General features: G+C 60.1%; 1 protein-coding gene across 1 annotated transcript in view; it reads left to right on the plus strand.

Annotated features, from left to right (window-relative positions):
- The first annotated feature begins 919 nt into the window (after nt 1–919).
- The window catches only part of PRRX2 (paired related homeobox 2), a 32,413-nt gene continuing 7,204 nt past the window's right edge, over nt 920–26,128 (plus strand). The window contains exon 1 of the mRNA XM_079113358.1: nt 920–1,358. Coding sequence (XP_078969484.1) covers nt 1,106–1,358 — 253 coding nt within the window. The 5' untranslated portion in view covers nt 920–1,105. The remainder of the gene's footprint in view (nt 1,359–26,128) is intronic.

The raw sequence follows: 26,128 nt of genomic DNA on the forward strand, positions 1-26,128 counted from the left end.
GGGGGCCGCTCAGCCTCATCCTGGGGGTGATTCATATCTGGGGGCAAAGTAAATGAATGACTCCTAACGATCCAGGGTACTGGCAGGTCTCAGGGATGTGTGCAGGGCCCCTTTTCTGTGCGAGAGTCCGGAGGGGACATTCAGGTCTCTTGGTGGGGTTATTTTCTCTGGGGATAGCAGAGGGACCGAGGGACAGGCCAGTTAGCGGCAGTCCTGGGATAAGACCTGTGAGCAGAGAGCTCCGCATCGCCCTCTGCTCACTCCTCGGGGCTTTTCTGGACTTTCCTTGGAAAACAAAAACAAGAGCTGAGACCCAAGTCCGCCCCTCTCTCCCTGCCACCCATCTGTCAGTCTGGCTGTCTCTGGCTGCCTATCCCCTGTGTGTACATTAGGCATTCTGAAGGAAGCCTCTTTCCTCCCAGCTGGCTTTCCTTGGGGAGCGCCAGAGGAATGCCAGGGGTATCACTCAGTAGGAAACGGGAGAAATGGGCGCAGCCAACACCCCGGCTTTCTGGGGGGGCATCTTGGGGCTGGGAGGAGCGAACAAGGTGGTCCAAGTGGACCGCGGATTCCTTCCGTCGGGCGGGGCGGCGCTGGGGGCAGTAAGGGTGGAGCTGGGAGTTGGGACATCTTCCCTGTCAACCGTCTGAGCCGCGCTCCCCTCCACCTGCGGAGGAGCTCGGAAGGAGGTGCAGGTCCCTCCGCCCTGACCCGCCGGGCCCCTCCGTGCGGGGTTGAAAGGCAGGACACCGCGCGGGAGCTCGCGGCTGCCCAACGCGGGTGGGGAGGGTGGGGGCGGCGCCTCGGGGCTCGGGGCCCCGCCCCCAGCCGGCTCGGCGACGGACCCCTCCCGCGGCCGGGGTGGGGCGCGCGGGAGGGGGAGGGGGCGAGGTCCTTCAAGAGGGGCGTGTGGCCGGCGCGCCCGGGTCCGGCGACTGGGGCGCGAGCGGCGGCGCGGCGAGGGGAGGGCGGGAAGCCTGTGCCCCGACGTACGTCAGCGCGGGCCGGCCAGGCGGCGGCGGGACGCGGCAGAGCGGGCGGCCCGGGCGCCGCTCCACCCGCGCCCGCGACCCGCCGGGGCCCCGCGCCCCGGGCCGCTCGCGGCATGGACAGCGCGGCCGCCGCCGCCTTCGCGCTGGACAAGCCAGCGCTGGGCCCGGGGCCGCCGCCGCCCGCGCTGGGGCCCGGCGACTGCGCCCAGGCGCGCAAGAACTTCACGGTGAGCCACCTCCTGGACCTGGAGGAGGTGGCGGCAGGGCGGCTGGCGGCGCGGCCCGCGGCCAGGGCCGAGGCGCGGGAGGGCGCGGCGCGGGAGCCGTCCGGGGGCAGCAGCGGCAGCGAGGCGGCGCCGCAGGACGGTGAGTGGCGCGGGCCCGGGCCACCGAGGGCGTGGGGACCGCGGGGACCGACCTGGGCGGAGTGCGGCGCCCGAGGGAGGCGGCGCCGCGACCCTGGGGCGCGGGGCACCGCCGCTGTCTGGAACTTTCGAGTAGGGGAAGGGACCTCTGGGCCGGAGCCGCCGAGTCGTGCGTGCCGCCCGGGAAGCGGGTGCCATTCAGTCGGTGCCGGGTTACAACTGGAGGGCCAAAGCCACGGAGTCGGGCCGCAGGGTTCCCAAGTGCCCCCACGCCCGGCCCAATGCTGCTACAGAAGCCTCTTGGGGTGCTGGAGCAGTCCTGGTGGAAGGGCTCAGCCCTGAAGAGCCAGCCAGGCCTCTCTTCCCCTGCAGAGGTTAAAGGTCATCAGGAAGGGGCTTTAAAAACAAACAATCCACCCAAGTGGCTTTTTTCAAAAAGTCACACAGGATCACAGTCCCCAGTCCTTGGTAAGAAGTGGTGGGGGTGGGGAGAGCAGGAGAGGAGAATGAAACAGAGTTCCCAGCCAGGACAGTTTCAGTGGAAGCAAAGCAGAGGACAAGACCAGATTTCCCACAGCTGACCCGACCTGCCGCCACGGCCCCTGTCCCCTAGCTCTGGGGAGCGGGCGGGCCTGCTGGAGGCTCTGGACCACCTGGCTTTGTTCTAATCCACCAACAGTGTCTGGGGAGACGGTGGAGGAGGGCCTGGCATCCCCACCTTCCTGCCCAGCTCTGGGACCCGTGTCCTGCACCAGCCTCCTGGTTCCAGGAGTGCCCAGGCTGGCCGCAAGCCTTGGCTTCTCCCTCAAGAGGAGGGACAGGGACAATGGAGGTGAATGCAGCCTATTTGAAACCCCGTCTGGGAGCATGTGTGTCCTTGGGATAGTGTCATACTGCCTTCCACAGAGCACCTTCCGAGGACACCCATCCTGTGGCTGCCATCCTGGGAGGAGAGCCACAGGGTGTCTGCCTCCTGCCAGGCACAGTGGCCTGGCTGCTCTCGCTACCCTCTAGGTGACCATGAGGTGGGCAGATGGCTCTGGGAGTTGGGTTTATACCCCTGATGGAAAGGTGGAGGGAAGGGGTCCAGTTTGGGCGAGGAGTAGAGAGGGCCCTCAGCTCAAGGTGGGGGAAGGCCATGGCAGCCCCAGTTCATTGGCGGACCTGGCGGGGGCTCTGGGCTGGCTCCCCTCAGGGAGGAGGCAGGGCCTGGTTTTACCAGCAGGTGGGATAGAAGGAGGAAGGGAGGAGAAGGAGAGAAGATGGCAGGGTCTGGGCAGGAGGCTGGGCTTTCCGGGGAAGGAGCGCTAAGGTCTCTCCAGGGAGGGCTTCCCGGGGGGATCCAGATGGCTGGTGTGGTCTAGGGATGTGAGCATCTTGATGGAACCACCGAGCCTCTGGGTGGCTGGGTCAGTGGGTGTCTCCAGCAGCCCCCTGGGGCCTGACCACCCTCTCCAGGAGCCCATGAGGCCTCCTGAGGAGGGACTTCCTGCACACTGGGTGTGCGTGGAGGGGTAGAGGACATGCTGGGTCCCCGTGGAGTCAGTCGGGACAGTCTGGGCTAGGCTCAAGGAGTTGCTCACCAGCTGGCCTCTGCCTCAGGAGCCACACCCGGATCTGCCCAGGACTGCTGGGCTGCAGTGGTGAGAGTTCCCCCGCCTTGCCTCTGGGTCCAGGTCTGCAGACAGAAGTGGAGGGAGGCAGCTGGGGACAGCTTCCTGTTCATCTCTGGTCATGTGCCTCTTCCTACCGCCATCTGTTAGATCCCCAAGACCTGAGGAGCCAAAGGTGGTGGGCTTTCTCCTGGTGAGCTCAGCATGTACCACTGAACCCTTTTGAAAGCGGGCACCCAGGGCTGGGGGTGCCAGGACTCCAGACCCCCGGGGCAGCACACATGGGCTGTGGGCTGTGACACTGACCCATCCTAGGCCTTCCGGAGCCCTGGCTCCTCGGAGGGTTCAGACTTACTAGGAAGTGTCTTTTCCTGTGGCTTCTGGGGCTCTTTCTGGGTCAAAGGAAAAGACTGGCAAAGAGAGAGGCCACCTATCAGAAAACTGAGGCCTAGTGGGACCAGCGGGTGGAGAACTGATAGCTTTCAACCTGCTGGGTTAGCAGGCTTGACGATTTTAAAAATTTTTAGAATCTTTTGTTTTCTCAAAGCCACCAGTAGTACAGCTTATTCCTGCCAATGACTTTCCAAGACTGTCTTCCCCTAGAGCTGGCCGGGGAGGCTGTGGCTTCACCCATGACTCAGAACCAGCCGGGGTCTCGGGTTCCTCCCAAATCAAACGCTCAGGGCTGCGCGGGCGCTGAGCTATGCCAAGCACGTTAGGAAAATAAACCCTCGTTCGCCGCCTTTGCAGTGACTTACAACAAAAGAACCCACATTAATAAGCCAGGGTTTCTCTAAAGCATTCCCTCCTGTGGGCAGGGCGGAAACCAGGACGTGGACACACTGTGAAAATAAACAAAGCCCCCGGAGGCTGCAGGGCTGAGACCCCCAGCCAGGGGAGGCCCCGGCCCTGCTGGGGCTGGTCTGGGCTGCAGGAGGGACCAAGCAGATCCTCAGCTGGTCCACTTTAAGCTATCCAGGATGCTGCTGGGCTTGGAGCCTGAGGCAAGGGGTGGCCAGGGCGAGCTGTGGCCCTGGGGTGGGCCCCGAATCTAACAGGGCGATGTGGTTTGCTAACTGGGGGCCAGCAGGGCCAAGTAGAGGGCCTGAGTTTGGGAGACTGGCAGACTTGCTTCCAATTTTTTTTGTAGCAATAAAATATGCCTAGCACAGGGTTCACCAGTTTAACCATGTAGGGAGCAGAGACCCTTGGGGTTGGGGACACTCGCACTGCCATGCAACGGGCCCCACCTTCCACCTCTAGAGCTTTTGCATCTTCCCAGACTGACATCCTGCACCCAATATATAACCTCTTCCTCCCCGGCCCGGCGTCCCTGCAGGGCCTCTCTACTTTCTGTCTATAAATTTGACCACTCTAGGGAGCTGGAATAAGTGGAATCGAACAGTGTTTGTCCCTTGGTGCTGGTGCCTGCCTTAGCGCGCCGTCGAGAGGTCACGGGTGGAGCGGGTCGAGCCGCGGGGTCCTGGCCGTGTGGGCGTGACTTTCGCTCATCCCAGCCAGTGCTTTGGTCTCGCTCCCTGTTGCGAATAGTGCTGGTGCAAAGATGAGTAAGCACGCGGCCGTGCGAGCCCTGCTTTGGATTCTTTGGGGTGTTTCTGGAAGCGGGGTTGCTGGTCCTGTGGTGATTCCCTTTTGACGGGACTGCTGTGCCGTTCTCAGCGCTGACTCCGGATTGCTGGGCCTGTGACGGTTGCGAAGCGGCATTGGTGAAAGGCGGCCTGGAGCCGGCAGCGGCTGAGGGGGGCACACAGGGTTCTCCAACGCCAATCTTGCTCCCCTGGCCTCCTGCTCCTCCCCTGGCCTCCCTCCCTCTCTCCACTTCCTGCTGTGAGTGGTGCTGCTCAGCGAGTCCTAGATTAGCCATGGGTCCCCACCTGAATGAGGGAGAGGGCATACGGATGTCCCTGAGGTCCTTCCGAACTTGGTTGAGATTCCACCTCTCTGTGGCTCATTCCCTGAGTTGCAGTTTCTCAGAGCCTGGCACTTGCCTGGCCTGGGGCCTGCCTGGGCCTGGGGCAGGGAGAGGGAGGACCTTTGGTGGCAGCCAGGGGCAGGGGCAGTGGTGGGCCTCTCTGTCTCTGTAAGCAGGAGGACACCTGCTATTTCAGGAGGGTCCTGCCCCTCTGTGCAGATCCTGGATTGGAGCTTAGGGCCTGGCCCAGGGGCCTCAGATCACCAACACCCTACAGGGGCCCTTGCCTTCGGTGGCATTCAACAGGCTGCAGCTGTTTCTCCCAGAAGATTCTGGAAAAGTACCTTTGGAGCATCTGCTTGCACCCACCCTTGAGGCCTAAAAAGAACCCGGAAGCACAGTGTTGTCATCTGTGAAACGGGAACAAGGGCCATCCCTTATGGCAGCATGGTGAGCCCTGAGTGTGTGTGGGGTGCCCAGCACTGCAGGTGCTCAACGAAGGGTCTCCAGGACAGCTGTCGAGGTGCCCGCAGTAACGCTGCGAATCAGGCCGGGCTCAGGATCATCATGCCTATTTTTTTGAGGCCCAGCTCTCCCGCTGGGAAGGGAAGGCTGGGCCTCCCTCTCCCGCATGGCTCCGTGTTTGGCTGGGGGTCTGGAGGAGGAGCTGCTGCTGGCTGTGGGGAGACGTCCCTGAGTCTGAGAACCAAAGACGGGGAGGGAGGGGTGGCCTCGGAGCTGGGGCTGTTGGGACAGACCTTGTGCACGCACATCAGGGGTCTCTGAGGGTTTGGGTGGCTTGTCCTGGGCAGGGATGTGAGGGCAGGTTGGACAGGGCAGAACTTGGGATGTTGTCCTGGTGACCCAAGCCCAAAAGGACGGTGGTTGACTCTTTGTGGGAGTAGACCCTCTGGGTTGTTTCGGGGAGTCCGTGTGTCCCTGAGCACGTCCTGCAGCAGGTGCCCGCGCCCTGCCCTGGGGGCTGGAAGAGTGTGGGACAAGAGTCGTGGCCATGGTGGGCCTCGCTGTGGGCGCATCCGCCAGCAGAGCGCCTCCTGTGCGCTGGCCCCGGCCTCCTGCCCCACACTGTGCTGGCCTCCCACCAGCCGTGGGAATGGCTCCTTTAGTTCCATTTTACAGAGAGGAACTGAGGCCCAGAGAAGCGGAGCCGCGTGCCAGGGTGGCTGTTCCCATTCCTGTGGTGTTCTAGCGGGGCCATGCTGTCCTGAAGCCCTGCCCTCGCCCCCATCCAGAGCCACCCCTGGAGCCCTGGGCATGCGGAGGCCTGGGGTGTGGCCCAGGCGTGTCCCCAGGCAGGTGCGGGCGTGCCGGCTGCGTTCAGGGACTGGGAGGCAGCAGGGGAGGGGTCTTCTCCATGTCCTCTGCAGCCAGGCCTGGGTCACGTCCTGACAGGGTGGGGACTGCCCAGCTTTGGGGGTTCGGAGGTGATGGAGTGAGTCAAGAGTCCCCTGCTCCTTGCCCTCTGCACACCTGTCTCCAGCTGGACTCGGAGAGCCAAGGAGGGTCCCCGCAGAACAGAGATGGGACGGCCAGCCCCCAGTGCCTGCTCATCCCTCCCTCCCTCCCTTTCTCAGTCTTCTTTGGGGCACCTCCTCTGCCCCCAGCCCTGGTGGCTCCTTCCAGGTGCTCCGAGGAACTGGCACAGAGTGGGCAGTTTGAAAATTCTGCCAAGGAAAGCCACTGATAGCAACTGTCCAGGAACCTTCTAGCATTGTCATCTCAGAGTAAAGGGGGTTCTCCAGCCCGCTTACGTGGGCTAAGACTGTCCAACTGACCTTCTTCCCACTTTGCGGTAGGTCGGCGAGAACAGGCTGGCATTTGGGAACCACATGTCCCCGACTCCCAGACAGACACACACCGCACACCCGTGAACCCCACGGGAGGCTCCGGTCCAGCCTGGACGATCCCGCCCAGGCTCTTGGTGGCCAGGGCGGCTGTGGGCAGCTAGTGGACTAGCAGACAGACCTGCATCGTGTGGGCCAAGGGTCAAGTGCCTCTTGCAGTGCGGCAGACGGGGAGAGCGGGGGCTTCCTGTTTAGACGGAGGAGGTTGGGGGTTTTCGTCGGGCTCCCACACCCAGCAGAGCACAGGGACAGGGTGTCCATTGGCATCCAGCCACAGTGGGTGACAAGCCATAGAGGCAGGTTGCACCGTGCTCATTGGCCTCATAGGGCAGCACTGAATCCCAGGTGCCCAGGAAGACTGTACCCCCGACGGCGCCAGGCCCAGCCCCCCGCGGCCCAACCCAGCAGCCTCAGACCTCAAGCTGTCCTGGGAATTAAAACGCACTGAGCCCCGTAGCCCTGAGCCCGAGTCCCCTCCACATCTGGGAAGCTGTGTGTTCCCAGCCTGGCTCCTGGGGACCACCGTGATGACAGGACGTGGTCCGCGTGAGGCCCTTTGCGGGTAATGATATCTTTTATTGTGTCCTAAAAATGAAGCAGGCTCTGGAAGATATTATTTTGGTCTCTTTGTGATTGGTTCTGCCCTTCGGCATGTGGGATGGGCAGCCGGAAGCCTCCAGTTTGGAGGGTCGGCAGGAGGGGCTTGGATGGAGCCAAGAGGCCGTGCTGGACGGAGACTGTGCCCTTCTGAGCAGGTCCTGGGTTGAGGCCTTAGAAGGGCAGGGTGCTTAGCGACTTGGAGGCCAGGAGGCTTCCACACCGGGACCCTCCACTCCAGAGCCGAGCAGGTGCTTCAGGGCCTTAAGATGCAGTAAGGGGTCCTCAACTAGGAGCCAGTAAATCTGGGTTCCCACTTGGCCTTGCCAACCCTCTGACCGTGGCACGCCTCGTTGGGCTGAGCCCAGTGCCCTGTGTGCAAAGCAAGAGGGTCAGGCTGTGTGTTTCTGGCCATTTTTTATGAGCTTTCATGAATGGCTCCTTGGAATCGGCCAGGAAGCTGGCTGAAGTTTGTGCTCTAGCTCATGGCACCAGATTCTGGGCCCAGAGCCTGGACTCCACGTTTAACGGGGCCCCTGGTGATTTTTATACCCTGCTGAAGGCTTCCCCTAGAGCTGATGTGCGCCTGCACCTTCCCTTTCACAGGGAAGGCAGGCAAGGCTGCCGCAAGGTGCATTGGCCGGTGTGGATCTGGAAGCTTCCGGGGAAGCGGCAGAGGGCACAGGAGAGGAAGGCAGCTGCTTGGAGGCCGACGTCCCTCCCCCCCCAGCTGCAGGAAGCCATCGGGCCAGGAGGGGACAGCTGCTCTCAACCACCCACCAGCATTCTGGAGTACCTCCTGTACCAGCCTTCGGAGGCCCAAGGGGCGGGGGGAAAGGGGTCCGCGTCCTTATTCCCTTTACCTGCAGAACTGGGGTCTCCGTCACCGTGGTCTCTGGAAAATCGCCCCCTGGCTTCCTGCCCACCTCTCCTCTCTGCTGCCTCACTCCTGTTGCCCGTCATGCCTCCCACGGGCTCCCCTCCAGGGGGTCCCCTGGGGAGGGCATTCGCTGCCCCCAAGGGGACAGGCACTTCTCCCAGGCTGTCTTGTGGTCCCCTCCCCATGCCTCCTTGCCGGTCCTTCCTGGCCACAGGCCTCCCCCCTGGCCTCCCTTCTTGCCGTGGGCACAGACGTTCACACGCCAGAGATGGCGTTATTAAAAATGACATTTAACTAGAGCTGGAATTGCCATGCGGATGGTTGCAAACCTCCGAATCAAAGTGGGAGCCGCGAGGCGGGCGCGCCTGGCAGGGGCCTCGTGGCCTCCGCCAGAGCTGTGCGCAGGCCTCACATATAAAACCCGCCGAGGGCCGAGGTCTTGAAAGCCAGTGCACCTCCTTTCATTAGACTAACAAATAACACGTAACAGAAAACAGCTGTGAACAGCAGTGCCTAATGCTCTCAAGATGGGCCGCCGTCGGCCGGTCCAGCCGGCGGGCAGCCTGGTCGCGGCACGGGGCCCTGGGGAGCACCTGGAAGCCCCTGCTCTCCAGCCTCCTGCACCCAGGCAGCTGGGAGCCTCCTTCCTCCTGGCCTTCCCCCTTTTCCTCTGGCTGGGGAGGGTCTGAGTGCAGGAGAGGGTGCCTGGTGGTGGGTGTCACAGCCCTCCGTGTTAGGGGTGGCACAGGTGGAACCAGAGGCCAGCTTTTGAGTCCCAGCTAGGGCCTGCACCTGCTGTGGCCTTGGTTTCTTGTCTCAGCTCCCATTTGACACAGGAGGAGAATCATCCCTCCTTGCACCAGGTCTTCAAGACCTGGGAGATAGAGGGTGAGAGTGCTGGTCACCGAGCACGTGAGAAGTGCTGAGAAGGGTGTCTGCTGGCCCGATTAAGGGAAGAATCAGAAGCTCAGAGAGGGTGAGTAACTTGTCTGAGACCACACAGCCGAGGGCTGGGCGGCCCAGCAAAGCCCCCTCCCCTGACCCTGGGGCCCTGTAAGCCTCTAACTGCAGACATCATTTCAGGTTGGGGGTTGGGAGACTTGGGTGCCTCCCCCAAACCTGGAGAGGAAGGGCAACATCCCAGACTGAGGGGAATAGTCCAGAGAAAACATCCCAGAGTTTGGCGGGAAGACGAATTGGCACTTTGTTCCAACCCCTTTGTGATGAAGCCACAGAAAAGGGACACTTCTGCCTTCCGCTGAGAGCGGGGAACATGAACCTCCCTCTACCCTCCCTACCGAGATATGCTCTGCTTTGGGGCCCCAGGAAAGCTGGATGGGATTTGCTCATTCATTCAGTGCCTGCTGTTGCCGTGCGTGGTGCTGGGAAGTGGGGGACGGGCGGGCCTGGCCCCGAGGGCGTGGGGCCGAGCTCAGCAACATGGCTGCCTGCCCCAGCTCTGCTGTGGCCTCTGCAGCCTTAGGAGGGAGGTGAGGCATTCAGTCCAGCTTACAGCTGAGGAAGCAGAGGCTCAGAGAGGCGACGTGACTTGTCTAAGGCCCCAGGTCCCAAGCTGCCCCAGGTGGTACCCCCGATGGTGAGGAGCTGCAGTGGCCCTAGTCGGGAGCTCTCCCTTTCCTGCCAGGAATCCAGACTCCTCCTTTCTAGGGGCCCACTGAGCAGACGCTGACCCACGGCCCAGTCGGGCAAGGGGCCCTGGGTCATGCTGTGCTGGGGGCGCCAGGGATGGGCAAGTGAGCCAGGGAGCTGCCCGGCCTCGGGAAGCTCGGTTTCCTAGAGACGTCATGTTTTAATTGGAAGTCCAGCCTCGCCCACAGAGCCAGCTGCCTGGCCACCGCAGCCGGCGAGGACAATGTCAGGACTCTGATCGGGAAATTGCTGGAGACAAGAAGTAAAAACGGACTGCTCTGGTTTCACTGGGAAGGAAAACAGAAAAGGCGAAGACCTGATACCGGAAAGCAGGCTGGCTGTTTAAAGAAGAGTTGCTGATACGGCAGATTCACGGCAGGGGCGTGCTCCAGGGTGCTGCCTTCCCAGGGCCAGTTTCCCCGTCAAGGGATGGCAGTGGGGGAGGCGCCCTGGCACCCCTCCCTCCTTTCCCACATGTTTGTTGAGCACCTACTACATGCTAGGTCTGGGCTGGGCGCTGTGAGAGCAGATGATGGGGCTCACCGCCTGGTCGGGCATCTCAGGGAACCTTCCTGGAGGAAGCGGAGCTTCAAAAGGGACCTAAAGGATGAGTGAAGTGAGGAAGTGACTGTTCTGGAAGGAGGGAACCATGCAGAGGCTGGGGTGGGAGGAGCCTGGCTGGTCCAGGAGCAGAGGAGCGGGAGGGGCCCACCACGCCCGTCTTGCCCAAGCTCTGCCATTGTTAGGGCTGCGCAAAGCCCTGCGTGGAGCTCCTGTCAGCGCGTGCCAGGCCCTGGGTGCAATCGCCAGCACCAGAGAAGCAGATTGTCCACTTTTAAGAGCAGTGGGGTTACTTCTGGTGCAGGTATCTGGAGCGTTTGGATCTGGCCCTCCCCAGGAGCTCCAGAGAGAGCAACTGTCCCCTGTCCTGTGGGGGCAGCAACCCTATCCCAGTTGCCCTGGGCCTGCCCGGATGCCCTAGTCTCCACAGGGGGCTGCCACAAGCCTCTACCTGGCCACCCTCAGCCTGTCGGGCCCAGGCCTTGGTGTGCTGTGGGGATTCTGGCCTCAGCCTCCCCCTCGCTTGCTGAGTGATTTGGAAAAAGTGCTCATCTCTCTGAGCCTGGAATTTCTCTTCTGCAAGATGGAAGTACCTGGAGCTTGGGCTGTTCCGGGGAGTGGACAAGGTCAGGCAGGTGGGGCCTCAACTCTGTGCCCACTGAGCAGGGTGGGTACACAGTGTGGGACTTCCTTCACAGATGGAAAATCCAGGTGGGAGAGCTTTCCAGGGCCCTCAGGCAGGGGCACTGCGTTACAGGCAGAGCCCTGAGCCCCGGCAGCTTGCCCAGAGGCTTTGATGGAACCTAACTACACTGTCCTCAAGGGAGACGACTCCCCTGGCCAGTGCCCCAGTCACACAGGACCCAGATCCCTCTGTCCCTGCCCCATCTACCTGGTGTCCTGGGGTCCCCTCTGGGGAGGGACAATGCTGAATTGCTGCAGCACTGCCTGGCTGCTGCCGGACCTGACCACTGCTCCGGAGCGGGAGGAGGCGACTTGCTTTATTTTCCACAGCATTGACTGTAACCGTGTCTAATTTCATGACAAATACCATCTATAAAACACAGCACAACTATTTTTATAATGTGGTGTTTGAGGTTAGAAATTCAAATTAGAGATTAATTGCAACTTCCAGAAGATCCGTGGGTGAGACAGCTTGGGAGGAAGGCTGGGGTGTTCAGATGTGTCGGCGAGGGTTCCGCCGCCCTCCAGGCCCGGCTAGAGCTGAGCACGCGCATGCGTACTCACTCTCCGGCGCCCTGGGCCCGCAAAGCTGGCGTAGACGTGGTGCTGGCATTCAGGGGGAAGCCGACCCCCACGCTGGGTTCCCAGATGACAAGGCAGCCCTGGGGTTTGTGGAGTCAGATGGCAGAAGGAGGGTCACACGTGGGGGACACGAAGCGGACAGATCAGGGTTACCGCCGTAGGTGCCAGCTCTCGGCTTCTCCATAAACCCGCCCACCCTCCACCCCAAACCAGAACCAGATGGAAATCTAAGTGAACAGTGGGTCTGGGGGTGCAGACGGTGTGGGATGGGAGCCCAGGAGAGCCCATTCCAGAGAGGCCAAAGGCAGGACAGCGGCGGCCCCTTGGTGTGCAGGGCCAGCTCAGGGACCCTGCGGAAGACCTCGGGGGTGCTGGAGCTCACTGGCAGCTTCTGGGCTGTCCGGGGTCACGTGTCTCCTGCTTTCGTCAAAATGGGGAAACAGCAGTGGCTGGGAGAGGGGCCTGTCCTGGGCACCTCGAATTCTCCTCTTTCCACTTTCCTGTGGGTACGGAGGTCCCTGAGGAAGACGTGTGGTCAGGAGGTGACAGCTCAGGGGAGCTGGTGGCCCAGAAAGGGACCATGGGATCAAACTGGCTCCACGGGGTCCCTGGGGCAAGGAGCTGCCCGACTCTCCGTTTCTTCATCTGTAACGTGGGGGCAACCCGGCACCCACCCAGAAGGGAGGGCTTTGAGGACAAAGGGGACAGGAGCACTCTCACACGACAGGCTCCTCCCGTCGTTGTGACCACTGCCGTTGCTCTTGTTAGGAGCTCACGTGTGGGACCCTGAGAGGAGATGGGCTGAGGTCCCAGCCACAGCCCGGCAGCCGTTGGTCCCCAGGGACCCTCATCTTCCCAGCACGGGGATGAGGAAGCGTCCCAGCCCAAACTAAACTAGCTCCATATTAAGGCAAACTCTCCGTGCCTCCACCCCAGTCCCACCCTGAGGCGGGGCAGCGCCAGCAGGAGCTTGTCCATGCCCAGTCTGTTGGCGGCTCAGGACCAGGCTGGAGGGGTGCGGGCGGCTTGCCCCAACCCGGGGGCTGCTCGGGTGTCTCCAGTTCTACTCAGCCTTTGGCACAGCAGACAGACAAAGCCCGGCCGAGCACTGGGCCAGGAACAGCCCAAGGGCGGAGCTCCCTGCACAGCCTCCAGCGCCACCCTGCAGCGCTCAGGCCTCTGTGCTGCGCCGGCCACACCATCATTAAAATGACTCCCGGGGTGATGTCAGTGTCCACAGGGAGCCCCTGCTGGGACCCCTTCCTAACAGTAATTAACCACCCCCTTCCGGGTCCCCCAGTACAGACCAAGCCCATGACAAGCAGGCTCTCCCCTCTTCCTTATGGAAGGCTGTCAAAATCTCCACTTCACAGACGAGAAATAGAGGCTCCTGTGTCCAGCGCATGTTCCTGAGCCCCTACTAAGCGCAGGCATCCACCCGTCAGCCCTCAGGGAGCTTACATTCAGGATCAGGATCCAGCCCCCACCCCCGCCGTCCCTGCTCACCCCACTGCATGAGGCTGCAGCTAACCAGGGCCTCCCAACAGGCGGGAGAGTGACCCCTACCTGCCCTTGTGGCAGGCGAGGGGCTGCGAGGAAAGAGGATTCCCAAGGCGGCCCACGCGTCCCTGGCAGCAGTGCTGCAGACTAGGGGTGGAGAGCGGCTCAGGGCAGGGGGGCACTCCTCTGGTTCTGCCAGGGTGAGACAAGGGTCCAGGTATCCTTGGAGCTTGGGCGGTGTGTCAGCCAGGACCATCACTTAGGACAGATAGAAAACTAGCCCCAACTAGCGTAAACAAACTCAAGAGACGCAAGCTAACTGGAAAACGCAGGGCAACCTCAGGCACGGCTGGATCAGGGCTTCAACAGTGGCGCTGGGGCTGGAATTCTCTGGCTCTGTCTCCGCCTTTTCCTAGAGGGGACACAGACAGACAGACGCACTGCACACACTCACTCACATGAAGCCAAAAGAAAGGATGCCAGAATTCCCAGCAAAAGTCTCACTGAGCCCCATGGGGTCCTGGCCCATCTCTGAGCCAATCGCAGTGGCCAGGAGCTGAGAGCTGATTGGCTGGAACGTGAGGCAAGGCTGCACTGGACCCTTAGCCCAGAGGGAGGCTGCCGTCCAAGGGGTCCTGGGGGGGCTAGAGCTCACATCTAGGAAGGAGGAGTTCCCAGAAAGCTTGGCTGGCCGTGCACCGTCTCCCGCAGGCCTTAGGAAAGGACTGCATCATGCCTGCGGCCGAGGCTCAGAGAGGTGGAGTACCTTTCCCGAGGGCCTTCTTTCCACTTGGGGGCAAAGCAGCAGAACTCACTGGGGACTTAGGTCTCAGTCACGACTCTCAACGCCACCCATGTCTTCCCAGGAGGTCTGGACTGCTGGCACCACCCCGTGGCCTCTCTGCCAGGGCAGGTAGTAGTGCCGCAGAGGCTGAGTATCTGTCTGTCCAGACACAGACCAGTGTGGGCCAAGGGGTGGTGAGCAACCCCCGGAGGTGGCTTCAGCTAGAGGCGTCCCTGCCCTACCTGAGCCTGGGAGGTGGCCCAGGCCTGGGCAGCTAGGCTAGTTGGTTCTTGCTAGACCTAGCACCCACTTCCAGTAGCAAGGTTGCCATGTTACCTTGGACACAATGTGGCAAATACACTTGACCCATAGCCAAGAACAGTGGTGACATGCCATTTCCCTGGTCAATACGTCACAAACTATTTGTTGATTATACTTCTGCCCTGTAATTTCAAAAACTAGATTCCAGGCCTTCATTTTCCCAGGCCTTAAGTGTTGTGTGCCTAGAGGCTCAGTGGCTGGAGACCAGGAACCCTTCGCTCATCCACCCCACGATGTTTACTGAGCACCTCCTGCCTCAGCCTCCCCAGTCCCTTGAAGACAGGTGTGCGGCACGTGCCCAGCACTCCGGTTCCTGACCAGGGTGGGAGGAGGGGTCATCCAGGTGCGGGTGGAATGGAGCTCTCACAGGGGCACTGTGCTGGTGCAAGGTGGGCTCCTGGTGAGCCCCTTGGTGACAGTGGCCTCACCCAAGCCAGGGCCTTCTCAGAACGAGGTTGCAGTTCATGGAATTAGGCCCGGGGATGTAGCTCAGTGTAGAACACCTCCCTGGCTTGAGGAAGACCCTGGGTTCTACCCCAACGCTTGGATAGGAAAAAGAACAGAATTCTTGAAATTCACCCTCACAACCAGCGGCCCCTCCGGTTCCATGCCTCCTCCCCTTCCCTCTGCAGGGGGACTGGGTGGCTGGGGGTAGAGGGGCCGGTCAGAGTGCTGATGAACCCAGGAGCCCAGGCCCAGGGTGGGGAGAAGTATGCAAACGTGCACCACCCGTTGCAGGCTCGGCTGAGGGACAGACACCTGCAGCGCAGCCCCCGGCAGAGGGGGACCACAGAGCCAGAGGGGAACGGATCCGCCTCCTCCCCAAAGCCTGCAAGAGGTGGGCTGCTCAGGGCACTCAGGGAGGCTCAGGGACCGAGGGGGCGAAAGTGGCCTCGCAGCTCAGCAGGGAGGAGGGGCGGTGTGCAGAGGGCCAGAGTGTGCTTGGCAGCCAGGGACGCCCCGCGGGGGTTCCCTCTCTTGACCATCTTCCAGGCATCACCTCTCGGGATCCTCACGACAGCCCCTGAGTGGCATGCTGTAGGGACAGGGAAATGCAGGCAGAGAGGGGGAGGTTGAAAGAAGAGCAGCCTGGCTCCCCTGAGGGTCCCTGGCCCCAAGGCCATGGGTCCTGATAACAAGCTGGTCAGGGAACGGCAGCACAGCCCAGACTGGCTCAGACCCCAGCTGCGCAGGCCTGGGCAGGGCGCATGGACACTTGGAGGGAATGAGAAGGGGTGCCAAGGATGCGGGGGGCTCCGTGATGTGAAGGGGGCTTGTTGAAGGGATGCCTGGCCCTGGGGCCATGGCGTGGGTGCTCACCAACAACTGCCCCAGGTTTCTGCCCCGCCTGTCCCCCAAGCACGTGCACTGGTACATCAATCTCATATTTCTCCCAAGATGCATCACTGACATGGGACAAGGTCTGTGTGCCTCTGCAGGAGAGAGGACAGGAGGGCCCACTGGGCCGATTCTGTCACTCTGTCTACTGTTATTCAGTAGTATGGAGCCCAAAGAGACATCGAGACCTGGGAGCTCACAGCAGAGCGGGGCCTGAGACAGGAGACCAAGCCTAGGTGCCAGCGTGGGGACACTGACCCGTAAGTGTGCCTGAGGGTTCTGGCAGCAGGAAGTTCCCTTCCAGCAGGGTCTTGTGGGGTGAGCAGGAGCACACTCTTCGCCCTCCTCACAGTCCATTATCCCTGCGCTCTTGTCGTGGGGCCTGTGGCCTCTGTGTCCCACGTCTGCATCCCACCAGCAATGGGTGTGCTTGGCTGTGGTCAGAGTTCTGGATCTCGGCCACTGTGGCAGGTGTGTCATGATGTCTGCTTGTTCTAGGGTCCGTTCCCCATGACACATGACGTGGAGCATCCTTCGTATGTTCACGTGCCATCTGTAGATCTTTGGTGAGGTATCTGCTCAGGTCTTTTGTCCATTTTTAACCAGGTTGCTTATGATTTAAGTTTGTAAAAAAAAAAAAAAAAGTTCTTATGCAGGGTGCAGTGGTGCTCGCCTATAACCCCAGCAGCTCGGGAGGCTGAGATAGGAGGATCGTGGCAAGTTCAAAGCCAGCCTCAGCAAAAGCGAGGTGCTAAGCAACTCAGTGAGACCCTGTCTCTAAATAAAATACAAAATAGGGCTGGGGATGTAGCTCAGTGGTCAAGTGCCCCTGAGTTCAAACCTCAGTACAAAAAAAAACAAAAACAAAAACCTCATGGTAGATAGTCTATTTTTTCTCTCTTTCTTTTCTTCTTCTTTGGTAAATAGAATTTTTAAAAAATTAATTGAGCTCTTGGGGCAAAGCTTGCCTTGCCGACACAATCTGGCAATAGGTATTTATCTGCAGAGCTGGTCTGTTGTCTATATTTTAAATATGTCAGAAAATTTTTCCGGCTGTGGACAAGGGTTTGCCTCCTGGCCATGCCAGATAGTTATTGATTTATTTCCTTTAAAAAGCAGAACGGAACACAGTTCGAATGCCACTCTATGACCTGTGCAGAACCTCCCCAAATGCACGTATCAGGGGGCACAGGGGTGGGGAGACGGTGGCTCTGGCTCTTGGTGGAGCCACTCTGCAGCCCAGGGAGAAACTCAACACTGCACAGGCCAGTGGCCAGGCCTGGCCAAGGGCAGACTCGTGAAGATCCAGGGTCATCCTGGATGTTCCTGGAGGACCCCTCCTCCGTTCCCAGCCCATGAGTGTGGACACACCGGCAGTCAGCACCTCCTCAGAGCTTCCTGGCTGAGGAGGACGGAGGGAGGCCACGGAGTGGAAGTCAGGCAGAGCGAAAGAATTAAATGACCAGAAAATGCTGCAAAGCTCTGTCTAGTGCCCACGAATCGGCCTTTTGGGGAAGATGGGCTGTGGAAGTGGTGGTTGCCATGTAGAGTGGGCTTCCTTCCAAATGGGCTGTCACTTGCTTCCAGCTCCACTTGACCAATTTGCTTGTTTGGTTTGGTTTGGCTGCAGCAGGGGAGAGCCCAAATTACCACCCATGGCTAGGGCCAAGAGCTGGGCGGAGCCCAGATTTCTGGACCCCTGCTGTCTCCCTCCAGCTCCTGCATCCTTTGCAGGGTGCAGGGAGCAAGGGCCCCACCAGCACAGAATATTTAACATGGGGCTTGGCTGGGAAGCAAAAAGGACTCTCTCTGCTGGCTTCAGGTGCCCGGGGCACGTGCCCCACAGCCCTCGCGGGCTTGTTACGTGCAGGCTGGGAGCTTTGTTCAAGCACGGTTTTGTTCTAAAATCCAGAAGTTCTGACAGCGCAAGTTAACGAGCCCCCCAAGTGAATTCAGAGGGAATTAACGGGAAAGTTCTGCGAAGAACTTCTGCCCTGTTGTGTGCACAGCTTGGGGGGGGGCGTGGAAGGCTCTTATCCTACTTTAAGAGCAAGCGTGGCACTTTGATGTGGACCGTTTCTTATAAAGCCCCCAGAGGAGAGCGATCCAGGGTCACCTGGAGCCAGCAGATGGCTTGCAATTTGCCAGGGCACATGCTCCCGGGGGCTGAAGGGGGGCACAGCACCTCCACCCAGCAGCCCACCAGCTTGCGTCCACTAGTGTGAAGGACAGTTCCGGAAGGGCACACAAACAAAACCAGCCCCACGGCCTTGAAGGACAGGCACCTGTGGGGCAGAGCACTTCTCTCAGGAGACAGTCCTTGGAAGGTGCCCTCTGCTTCTGGCTTGGGTATGGGGTGACATTTGCAAGAAGTGAGGTCTTGCAGTCCCGTCAAGGGAAAGGAGTCACCCACAATCCTGAGGTCCCAGGAGGCCACACTCCCTGGGCAGGTACTTGGATAGGAGGACTTCTGCTAAGGAATCAGAGGGACCTGAGAAAGGGGAGCAGAGGAGGCGTGCCCTGGTGAGGGCCCACACTGCTGCCAGCCCATGGGTGACCTCAGGCTTGGGTGCACGGTTAGCAGTAGAGGAGCGGCCCTGATCCAGGTCCAGGTGCCGGGTGGGGACCGGAGCCCAACAGCTCAGCCTAGTGTCTGACCTGCTGCCTGTCCAGTGTGGGACCTGGGGCTGTTGGCCTCCCTCTCCAGCCTCAGTTTCCCGCTGTGCAGCTGGGACAGTAGCAGCGGGGCCAGTTATCGTGTGGAGTCCAGCACCGAGCCCGTGCAGCCGGTGGCCTTGGTGGGCAGGGCCTCAGTAGCTCGGGGTCCGCGTGCCCTGCGCTCTGCATGGGGACGGAAGGCGGCAGGGCCGGGCAGGGGGCGCAGGGGGGGTCAGCGGGGGAGGCGCCCGTCGAATCCTGTCCGGGCCCGGCCGCGGCCACTCCCAGGGCGGCGGGCCGCGCGGGGCTGGGCGCGCCGGGCTATTAACGTCTGTGTCTGGGCCGCGGGTCTGCGGCGAGGCAGGCGCCAGGGGCTCGCCTGGAACCAGATGTGCCGCGGCGCCGCTCTGGCCGCCACCGGCGCGGCGCGATCGCACGCACGGGCTGGCGCGCACATGGCCCGGCGGCTGGCGCGCCGGGCGCGGCACCCCCCGAACCTCGGCGACCCCGGCCCAGCGGGCGCGGCAAGGGACCCCCACCCCGCGGGGGCAGCGAGCGCGGGACGCGGGGTCCCCGGGCAGGGGTGCCCTCGCCCGCGGCTTGTCCCTGAGGGAGGGGACAGACGGGTGGCCTCCTGGAGCCCCACCTCCCCCCGGGGCTGGGGGCTCCCCGCCCCTCAAAGTTTGTTTTCTTAAGTTTGCGTGGAAGATCTTTCAAAGCTCTGAGTCAGAGCTTCCCCTGGGCCGGAGTTCGACTGCCACCAGAAGGGCCTGCAGGGGGCGGGGGACCCGGGCGGCCCTGGAGGGGGCTTCAGGCACAAGGCGCCCACTGAGGCCCATCCCAGTAGCGCGCCAAATCTGCATCAGCCAGGGAGGCCCCCAGCCCCCGCCGGTGATCACCACCATGACTCCTGACACCCCACCCGGTAGCCTTGGGTGCTCTGCTTTTCCGGATCAGCCCCTTCAGGTCTCTGGGGCGCCCATGCTGACCTGGTGGGCTCCAGGGCTCTGCCTCCTCCGGGAGACCCCTCCCAGCAGGGGAGGTTAGGAAGAAGGCAGGGGAGGATGAGGAGGGGCGCTCCGGTCCACCTTTTCAGCTGAGAGCAGAAAGGAGGTCAGGCCTAAGGAGACAGCCTCGCAGCCCTGGGGATGGGGAGCGGCGCTTCGCTTGCAGCCAGGCACCACTTGGGAGAAGAGGTCCGCAGGAAATAGTGAAAACCAGCTGGGCCGCCTTCCTTGTTCTGAAGAGTGGCCGTCAGGGTGGGGAGCTAACACCTCACACAGCAGGCCCTGGAGTGGGCAAGGCTGTATGGCCCTCCTGTCCCAGCACCTGACCCCCAACACCACCACCTTCCCATCTGTGACATGTGGCAAGTCTGGGGTCTGAATCTGGGACCTGGCTTCGAGGGCACACGCTCATAGCTAATGTGACTAGCGCCATTCGTATGTGATTAACTGCATGTATTAATCATGTAATTCTCACAACTGCCCCACCAGGAGGTGTGATTGTTACCCCCAATTTCTAACTGGGAAAACCGAAACCAGAGGGTGTAACTTGGGGGCGCGCAGCAATGGAGGTGGGATTCAAACCCGCAGCCTAACTCTAGCATCCAGCAGCTCCTGCCACTGCGCCTGGGCCGCACTGCCTCGGCCAGCCAGGTGATAGGAAAGAACTCAGAAGTGGAGTGTCTCGGAAAGACTTCTGCTGCAGCAGGTGGGCACGGAAATCCCCCGGAAAGCTATAGCACTGAGGCATCCCGCCAGTGTTTACAATAGAGAGAAACTGGGAGGAACCTAAGTGTCCAAGGAGAGGGGAGTGCCTGGCCCGCAGTCTCCGCATCCCCAGGGCTGTGGAGAAGACAGTAACGGAGGGCAGGGGTGGAGATGGAGTGAGCAGCCACTCTCAGGAGAGCCCCCACCTGCTCACACGAACTCAGCTCCCCCCATGCAACAGCTGATGTTTACCTGAGCACTTACAGGGCGCCAGGTGTGGTCAAGCCCTTTAGGTCCCAGTCTCCATTTACAGCCAGGAATCTGAGGCTCAGGAAGGTGAAGCCGCTTGTTCACGGAGCTCACCTAGCTGGCGTGTGAAGCCAGCTCTCGAATGCAGTTACCTTCAGGAAAGCAAGATGCAGTTGCAGCCCAGGAATGGGATTTGCATCTTCATTGATCAATGAAAGCTCAAGTTTAGGTGGCTGCATGTAGCCTGCAGCTGCCGAGCTGGACAGGCAGACTGAGGCATGGATCACTATCCGTCCTTCTGAGCTGTGTCCTTCACTGATGGCTGCACTGGACGTCCTGCTTCCAAAACTTGCAGGTGCCAAAGAATCTGCTGCAGATCCTCCACCGGCCACTCGGTTTGGGAATGTCCAAAGCAAATTGTCAGTGGACAATTCCAGATTTGAGAAATCCAGATCTGGGATCTTCCCCCGCTGCTGGGCGCTCCCATGTGGCAAGGAGACAGGGGAGTCCCCAGAGTTGGGGTCAAAGTTGCTTTGAGAGTCAGCGAGGTGACCTCTGAGTCCCCAGGGCTGCCCCTTCACAATCTAAACCCAGCAGAACTGGGTAGGGGCACCATGGTGAGATGGTTAGACCAATTGCCAAGGGGGGGTTTCCAGAATCAGGGCTGGCTGTTTGGGGGGCTCGACTGGAAATGTGTTGGAGATGTGGGAGATCCTCGGCCCGGCTCTGCACCCACCCAGAGGCCGTGCTGGGCAGAGAGCGGGCGTGTGGGTGTTCGCACGGTGCAGCTGGGATGGATACAGGGCTCACTCTGCCCCCACCCCGCAGGGAGCACCCGTCTGGGGAGGGCGGTGGGCACCGGACTCTGCTTCCTTCAGGTAGAGGGAGGAGGTCCACGGAGCCACAGGAACAGGGCCTCTCTCTGCGCCGCACCACACACACAGTCCCTGTGGGCCCTGCAGATGCCGGCTGGGTTTTGAGAGGCCCAGTGGCTCTCACATGGGAGAGGAAAACCCCACGCTGGGTCGTTAGCAGCAGCCTCACCTCACCCTGGTCTGGAAATGGAGAGTTCCAAGAACAGCGGCCCCCTCGCCACTTTGGGGACGGACAGTTTGGACATAAATCCCTGTTTGGCCCCTCCTGTCTGTGTGACCCGGGTTCGCTACTTTCCCACTGTGGTCCTCCTTGTCCCCGCTGTGAACTAGGCTTAGCAACAGAGCCCTCCACCGTTTAGAAGGCAGGGCTTTAGAACTCAGGCCCAAGCGCACGATAAAAGCTGAGTAAATGGAAGCAAAGAAACAAAGGGCGGGGAAGAAGGAACCGTCCTGACCACAGGCCCAGGCTGCGGCGCAGCAGGGCAGAGGCCCTCGGGACAGCCCTGGAGCTCGGCCCAGCCGAGCCTCAAACGCACATTTTCCAGCTTGCCCGGAACTCACAACTGGGTCATGAAAACCTCCAGCAGTGCTTCAAGTTCAGCCTCGGGGAGGGCAGCACTGTCCACAGCCAAGGTCGGGTGGGCCCCAGCAGCCTGGGAAGAAGGAGCCATGGTGCGCCTGGGGACCCCAGGAGGGGTGGGGGATGAAGCACCACCGTGTTCAGAGTTCATAGGAAGATCCTGGCCGCCCATCCCCACCACCAGAGAGGGAGGCACAGAGGCTCAAGAGGGGAGACTCGAGGGGAGAGCTCCGCTGGGCACGGTGGTGCACGCCTCTCATGCCAGGGCACAGGAGGCTGAGGCAGGAGGATTGCAAGTTCAAAGCCAGCCTCAGCAACTTAATGAGGCCCTTTGCAACTTAGTGAGACCCTGTCTCAAAAAATAAGAAGGCCTGCCTCGCATGCATAAGGCCCTGGGTTCAATCCCCAGCACCACAGAACAAAAAAAAAAAAAAAAAAAAAAAGGAAGGACTGGGGACATGCCTCAGTGGTTAAGGGCCCCTGGGTTCGATCCCTGGTACCAAAAAAATAAAAAAGAGGGGAGGTCGGTCTCTAGTCTCAGGGCAGCCAGGGCCCAACCTTTCTCATCCACCATGTGCCATCTGGGCAGGCGGCCAGCTGCACCCGTGGCCCAGCGGCTGGGTCAGAGACAGCTCTCTGCATCCAGCCCAGAAGCCGGGGGCAGAACTGGGAGGGAAGGAGCAGTGAGCTTCCCCAGGCAGCAGGCTTCAGTGAACAGAACCGGGGTCCCTCTGCCTTGCTGGGAGCCCTTGGCCAAGTCACCGCCCTCTCCGTGCCTCAGTGTCCCCATCTGCAAAATGAGGGGCGTTGGCGGCTGACCTCTAAGGTCCCTTCAGACTCCAGACCGCGGAGAGGATGAGAATAACAGGCTGCGTCCCAGAGTGGCCTGCAGCTTTGTTTCCAAACTGAGCCTCGTGAAATTGGAGCATCTTGTGTCCAGCCCGGACTTCCCAGCTGGCTGCGGGCTTTGGGAGGCCCAGGGCCCTTAAGCAGGAGAGGACACCCTGCGTGGACCCTCAGCCACAAGCTCGTCCGGGCAGGAAGTGGTTAACGGGGCAGCGCTCCCGCAGATGCCAGCCCCTTGCTAGAATGTACATTTTACAATAAACTTGGCTTTTGGCCATCAACCTTAGATCAAAACCAGACAGAACCCCCTTCTTAGACCGGACTTGGGGCCCAGGGCAGCTCCTCCTCCCGGAAGACTCCCCAACTCCCACCACTGCTGCGCCCCAACCCTGGCCCAGTGGCCTACTCGCTGGAGCTTGGTTGGGGGGTCTTGGGAGTGGAGGACACTGAGATGACCACACATGTGACCAGAGGAGCCTGGGACTTGGAGCCCCTGGTTCTCGGTGCCGCGAGGGAGGCAGCCTGAGGACAGTGCCACGCCACGGAGCTCCCGCTGGTGCTCCAGGCTCCGAGGAGGCAGCTGCATCTGGCCTTTGCCTTCCTGGCCCGTTATTTTGTGCCTGAGAACAGGACACCAATGTCCCTGCTCCACACCAGAGCTCAGTGACCCCATTTCTCAAGGCTCTTGGGCCTCAGAAGTTCGGGCCTGTCCCCACCTCTGGCTTGCCCGAGTGTCCCCGAGTGTCCCTGAGTGAGCTGCTGCCACCCATCCATCAGCTCCCAAAGACCCTCACCAGGGCAGCTGGGGCTTCCCTCGGCCCCCCACTCCTGACACCTCTCCTGGTGGCACCTGGAGCGCCAGGACTCAGGGGCCTCCTTCGCTGGATCCTCAGCTGAGCCCAGGTTTCCCCCATCCCCGTGATTTGTTCTATTTTAAAATAACAACTTATGGAGCTAAACGTGCCACCATACGATCCAGCCAGCAGGCGTCCGGGGTTTCCGTGTCCTGGGTGCAGCTGTGAGTCCGTCACGCTGAGGCCCTTTCACACACTAAAGGAGAGCACGGGCCCTCCCACAACCCCTGGCGACCACTGACCTACTTTCTGTCTCTGCCTCTCAGCTTATTCTGGACATTTCTTCCTTTTTTCTTTTTTTGCGGGACTAGGGACCCAACCCTGGCCCTCGTGCTTGCGTGCTGGGGCTCCGAGTGGTTTTCCCAGCCCTGTTCTGGACATTTCATATAAATGGATTCATACAGCACGTGGGCTTTTGCAACTGACTTCTTTCATTGAACAGAAGGTTGTCAAGGTTTGTCCCTGTTTGCCCTTTTTACAGCTGAATAATACTCCATTGTGTGGATAGGCCACGCCCACCCGTCAGCTGGGCAGTGGGGCTGCTCCCACTTAAGTAATGGCCCAGTGAACATTTATGTCGGTCTCTGTGGACATGTTTCCTTTGTCCTGGGAGTGGAATTGCTGGGTCGATCGGTAACTCTGTTTCACATTTTCTGAAGCTCTTAGGCTGTTTTCCAAAGCGGAGGCACCATTTTACATACCCACCAACAGCTGGAAGGTTCTGCTTCCCCCTCCCTCGCCCACACTGGGCGTTATCTGTCCCTTGACTCCAGCCTTCCCAGGGGCGTGGGTGGTGTCTCACTGTGCTGTTCACTGATATGAATAGTGTCAAGCAGGTTTCCATGAGCTCATTGGCTATTTGCATATTTTTTCCTTTCTTTCTTCTTTGCTGTACTGGGGATGGAACCCAGGGCCTCGCACATGACAGGCAAGCTCACCACTGAGCTGCACCTCAGCCACTTTTGAGTTTTATTTTGAGACAGAGTCTTGCGAAGTTGCTGAGTCTGGCCTCGAACTTGCGGTCCTCCTGCCTCAGCCTGCAGAGCAGCTGGGATTATAGGTGTGCACCATCTCATTTGTATGTTTTCTTTGGAGAAATGCCTGTTCAGATCCTATGCTTATTTTAAATTTGGGTTATCTGTGTTTTTATTGTTGAATGATCAGAGTCCTTTTTAGTTTCTGAAGATAAGCCCCTTATCAAACACGACAAATAAATATTTCTTCCTATTCTGTGGGTTCTTTTCACTTTCTCAATGGCATTCACAGAACCTCTTAATTTGATGAAGGTCAGTTTATCTTTTTTTCTTTACGTGCTTGTGCCTCCAATGCCACATCTAAAGAAACCATTGTCTGGCCCTTTTGAAAATAAAGGTACTTGGCTTTGGAGTTGAGACTTCCCCTCCTTTCTGGAATAAAGCATCTCTATGTTTACATAATCATTCTTCAGAAATATTTTTGAACCCAAACATCTTGCCTGGTCCTGGGGATACAGCAGTGACGAGGCAAACCGTGTCCCTGCCTCCCTGGAGGTTAGGGTTGAGTGGGATAGACAGGCATGAAGCGGAAACACATGTCTTCCATTATGCTTAACAACAGATGTGTGAGCAAGGGAGAAGACCTGAGTGTCTAGGACAGAAAAACCTACCCCAAGCTGGGGCTGGGAAGGCCTCTTGGGGCAGGGCATGTAGGTTGAGCCCTAAGGCCGGGTAGGCATTAGCCAGGCAAATGGGGCACACTGGGAGAAGGAAGAGGCTCCAAAGAACAGGCAGCATGTGCAAAGGCCCTGAGGTGGGAAAGCACTTGTGTTGCCCGCTGAGGACCACTCTGGCTGGCATGCGGGCCGTCCTCTGCGGCTTCTTAGGGGTCCGGCAGCCCTGTGGAAACATGTGCAGCAAGAGGCTCCAGACCCCAGAGACCAGGCACACAGCAGCTAACTCCAGATGGGGCTCTGGGGAATAGAAAGAAGCCTCCTCCACTCTCCAGGCTCATCCCAAGCCTATGGAGGCCTCCTCGTGTCCAAACTGATCACTGGCCTCAGGCTGTGAGGGGTGGGGACACGGCAGTCCCGAGCATGGGGGCTCGCACATCTGGATCCTTCCATGCTGCACGTGAGATGGAGAGGGGTCCCGGGGCTCTCCTCTGTCTCCTCGGGTCCCCCATGTTCTTCCCTCCTCACCTTCTTCCTGAGATGTCTGTCTCCTCCTCCACAATGGTAGCTACAAAAATGTGTCACCATTTGGGGGTTTGGTTCAAAATGAATGAGGAACCTGGTGGCGCCTGCCTGTCATCCCAGAAACTCGGGAGGCTGAGGCAGGAGGATCACAGGTTCCAGGCCAGCCTGGGCAACTTAGCGAGGCCCTAAGCAACTCAGTGAGACTCTGTCTCAACATAAAAAATAAAAAGAGCTGGGATGTGGCTCAGTGGTCCAGTGTCCCTGGTTCAATTCCCAATATCAAAAATAAATAAAATGATAATAATTAATGAGGTGAACGTCCTTGATGGTGTAATGGCAGGGACAGCTGGTCACCTCCTCCTTGTGTCCTGTGGACATCTTCTCAGGAGACAGCCGCATCCTGAGCCCAGATGGCAGGAGAGGGCAGGCTCTGCGGTCTCCCGGGCCCTCTGTGGGCTCCTGGCTCATCTGTTCAACTCCGAATACTTACCTGCAGAGAGCTCTGTCCTGGGCCCC

This window comes from Sciurus vulgaris (genome assembly GCF_902686455.1).
Source record: "Sciurus vulgaris genome assembly, chromosome: 15".
NCBI classification, from domain to species: Eukaryota; Metazoa; Chordata; class Mammalia; order Rodentia; family Sciuridae; genus Sciurus; species Sciurus vulgaris.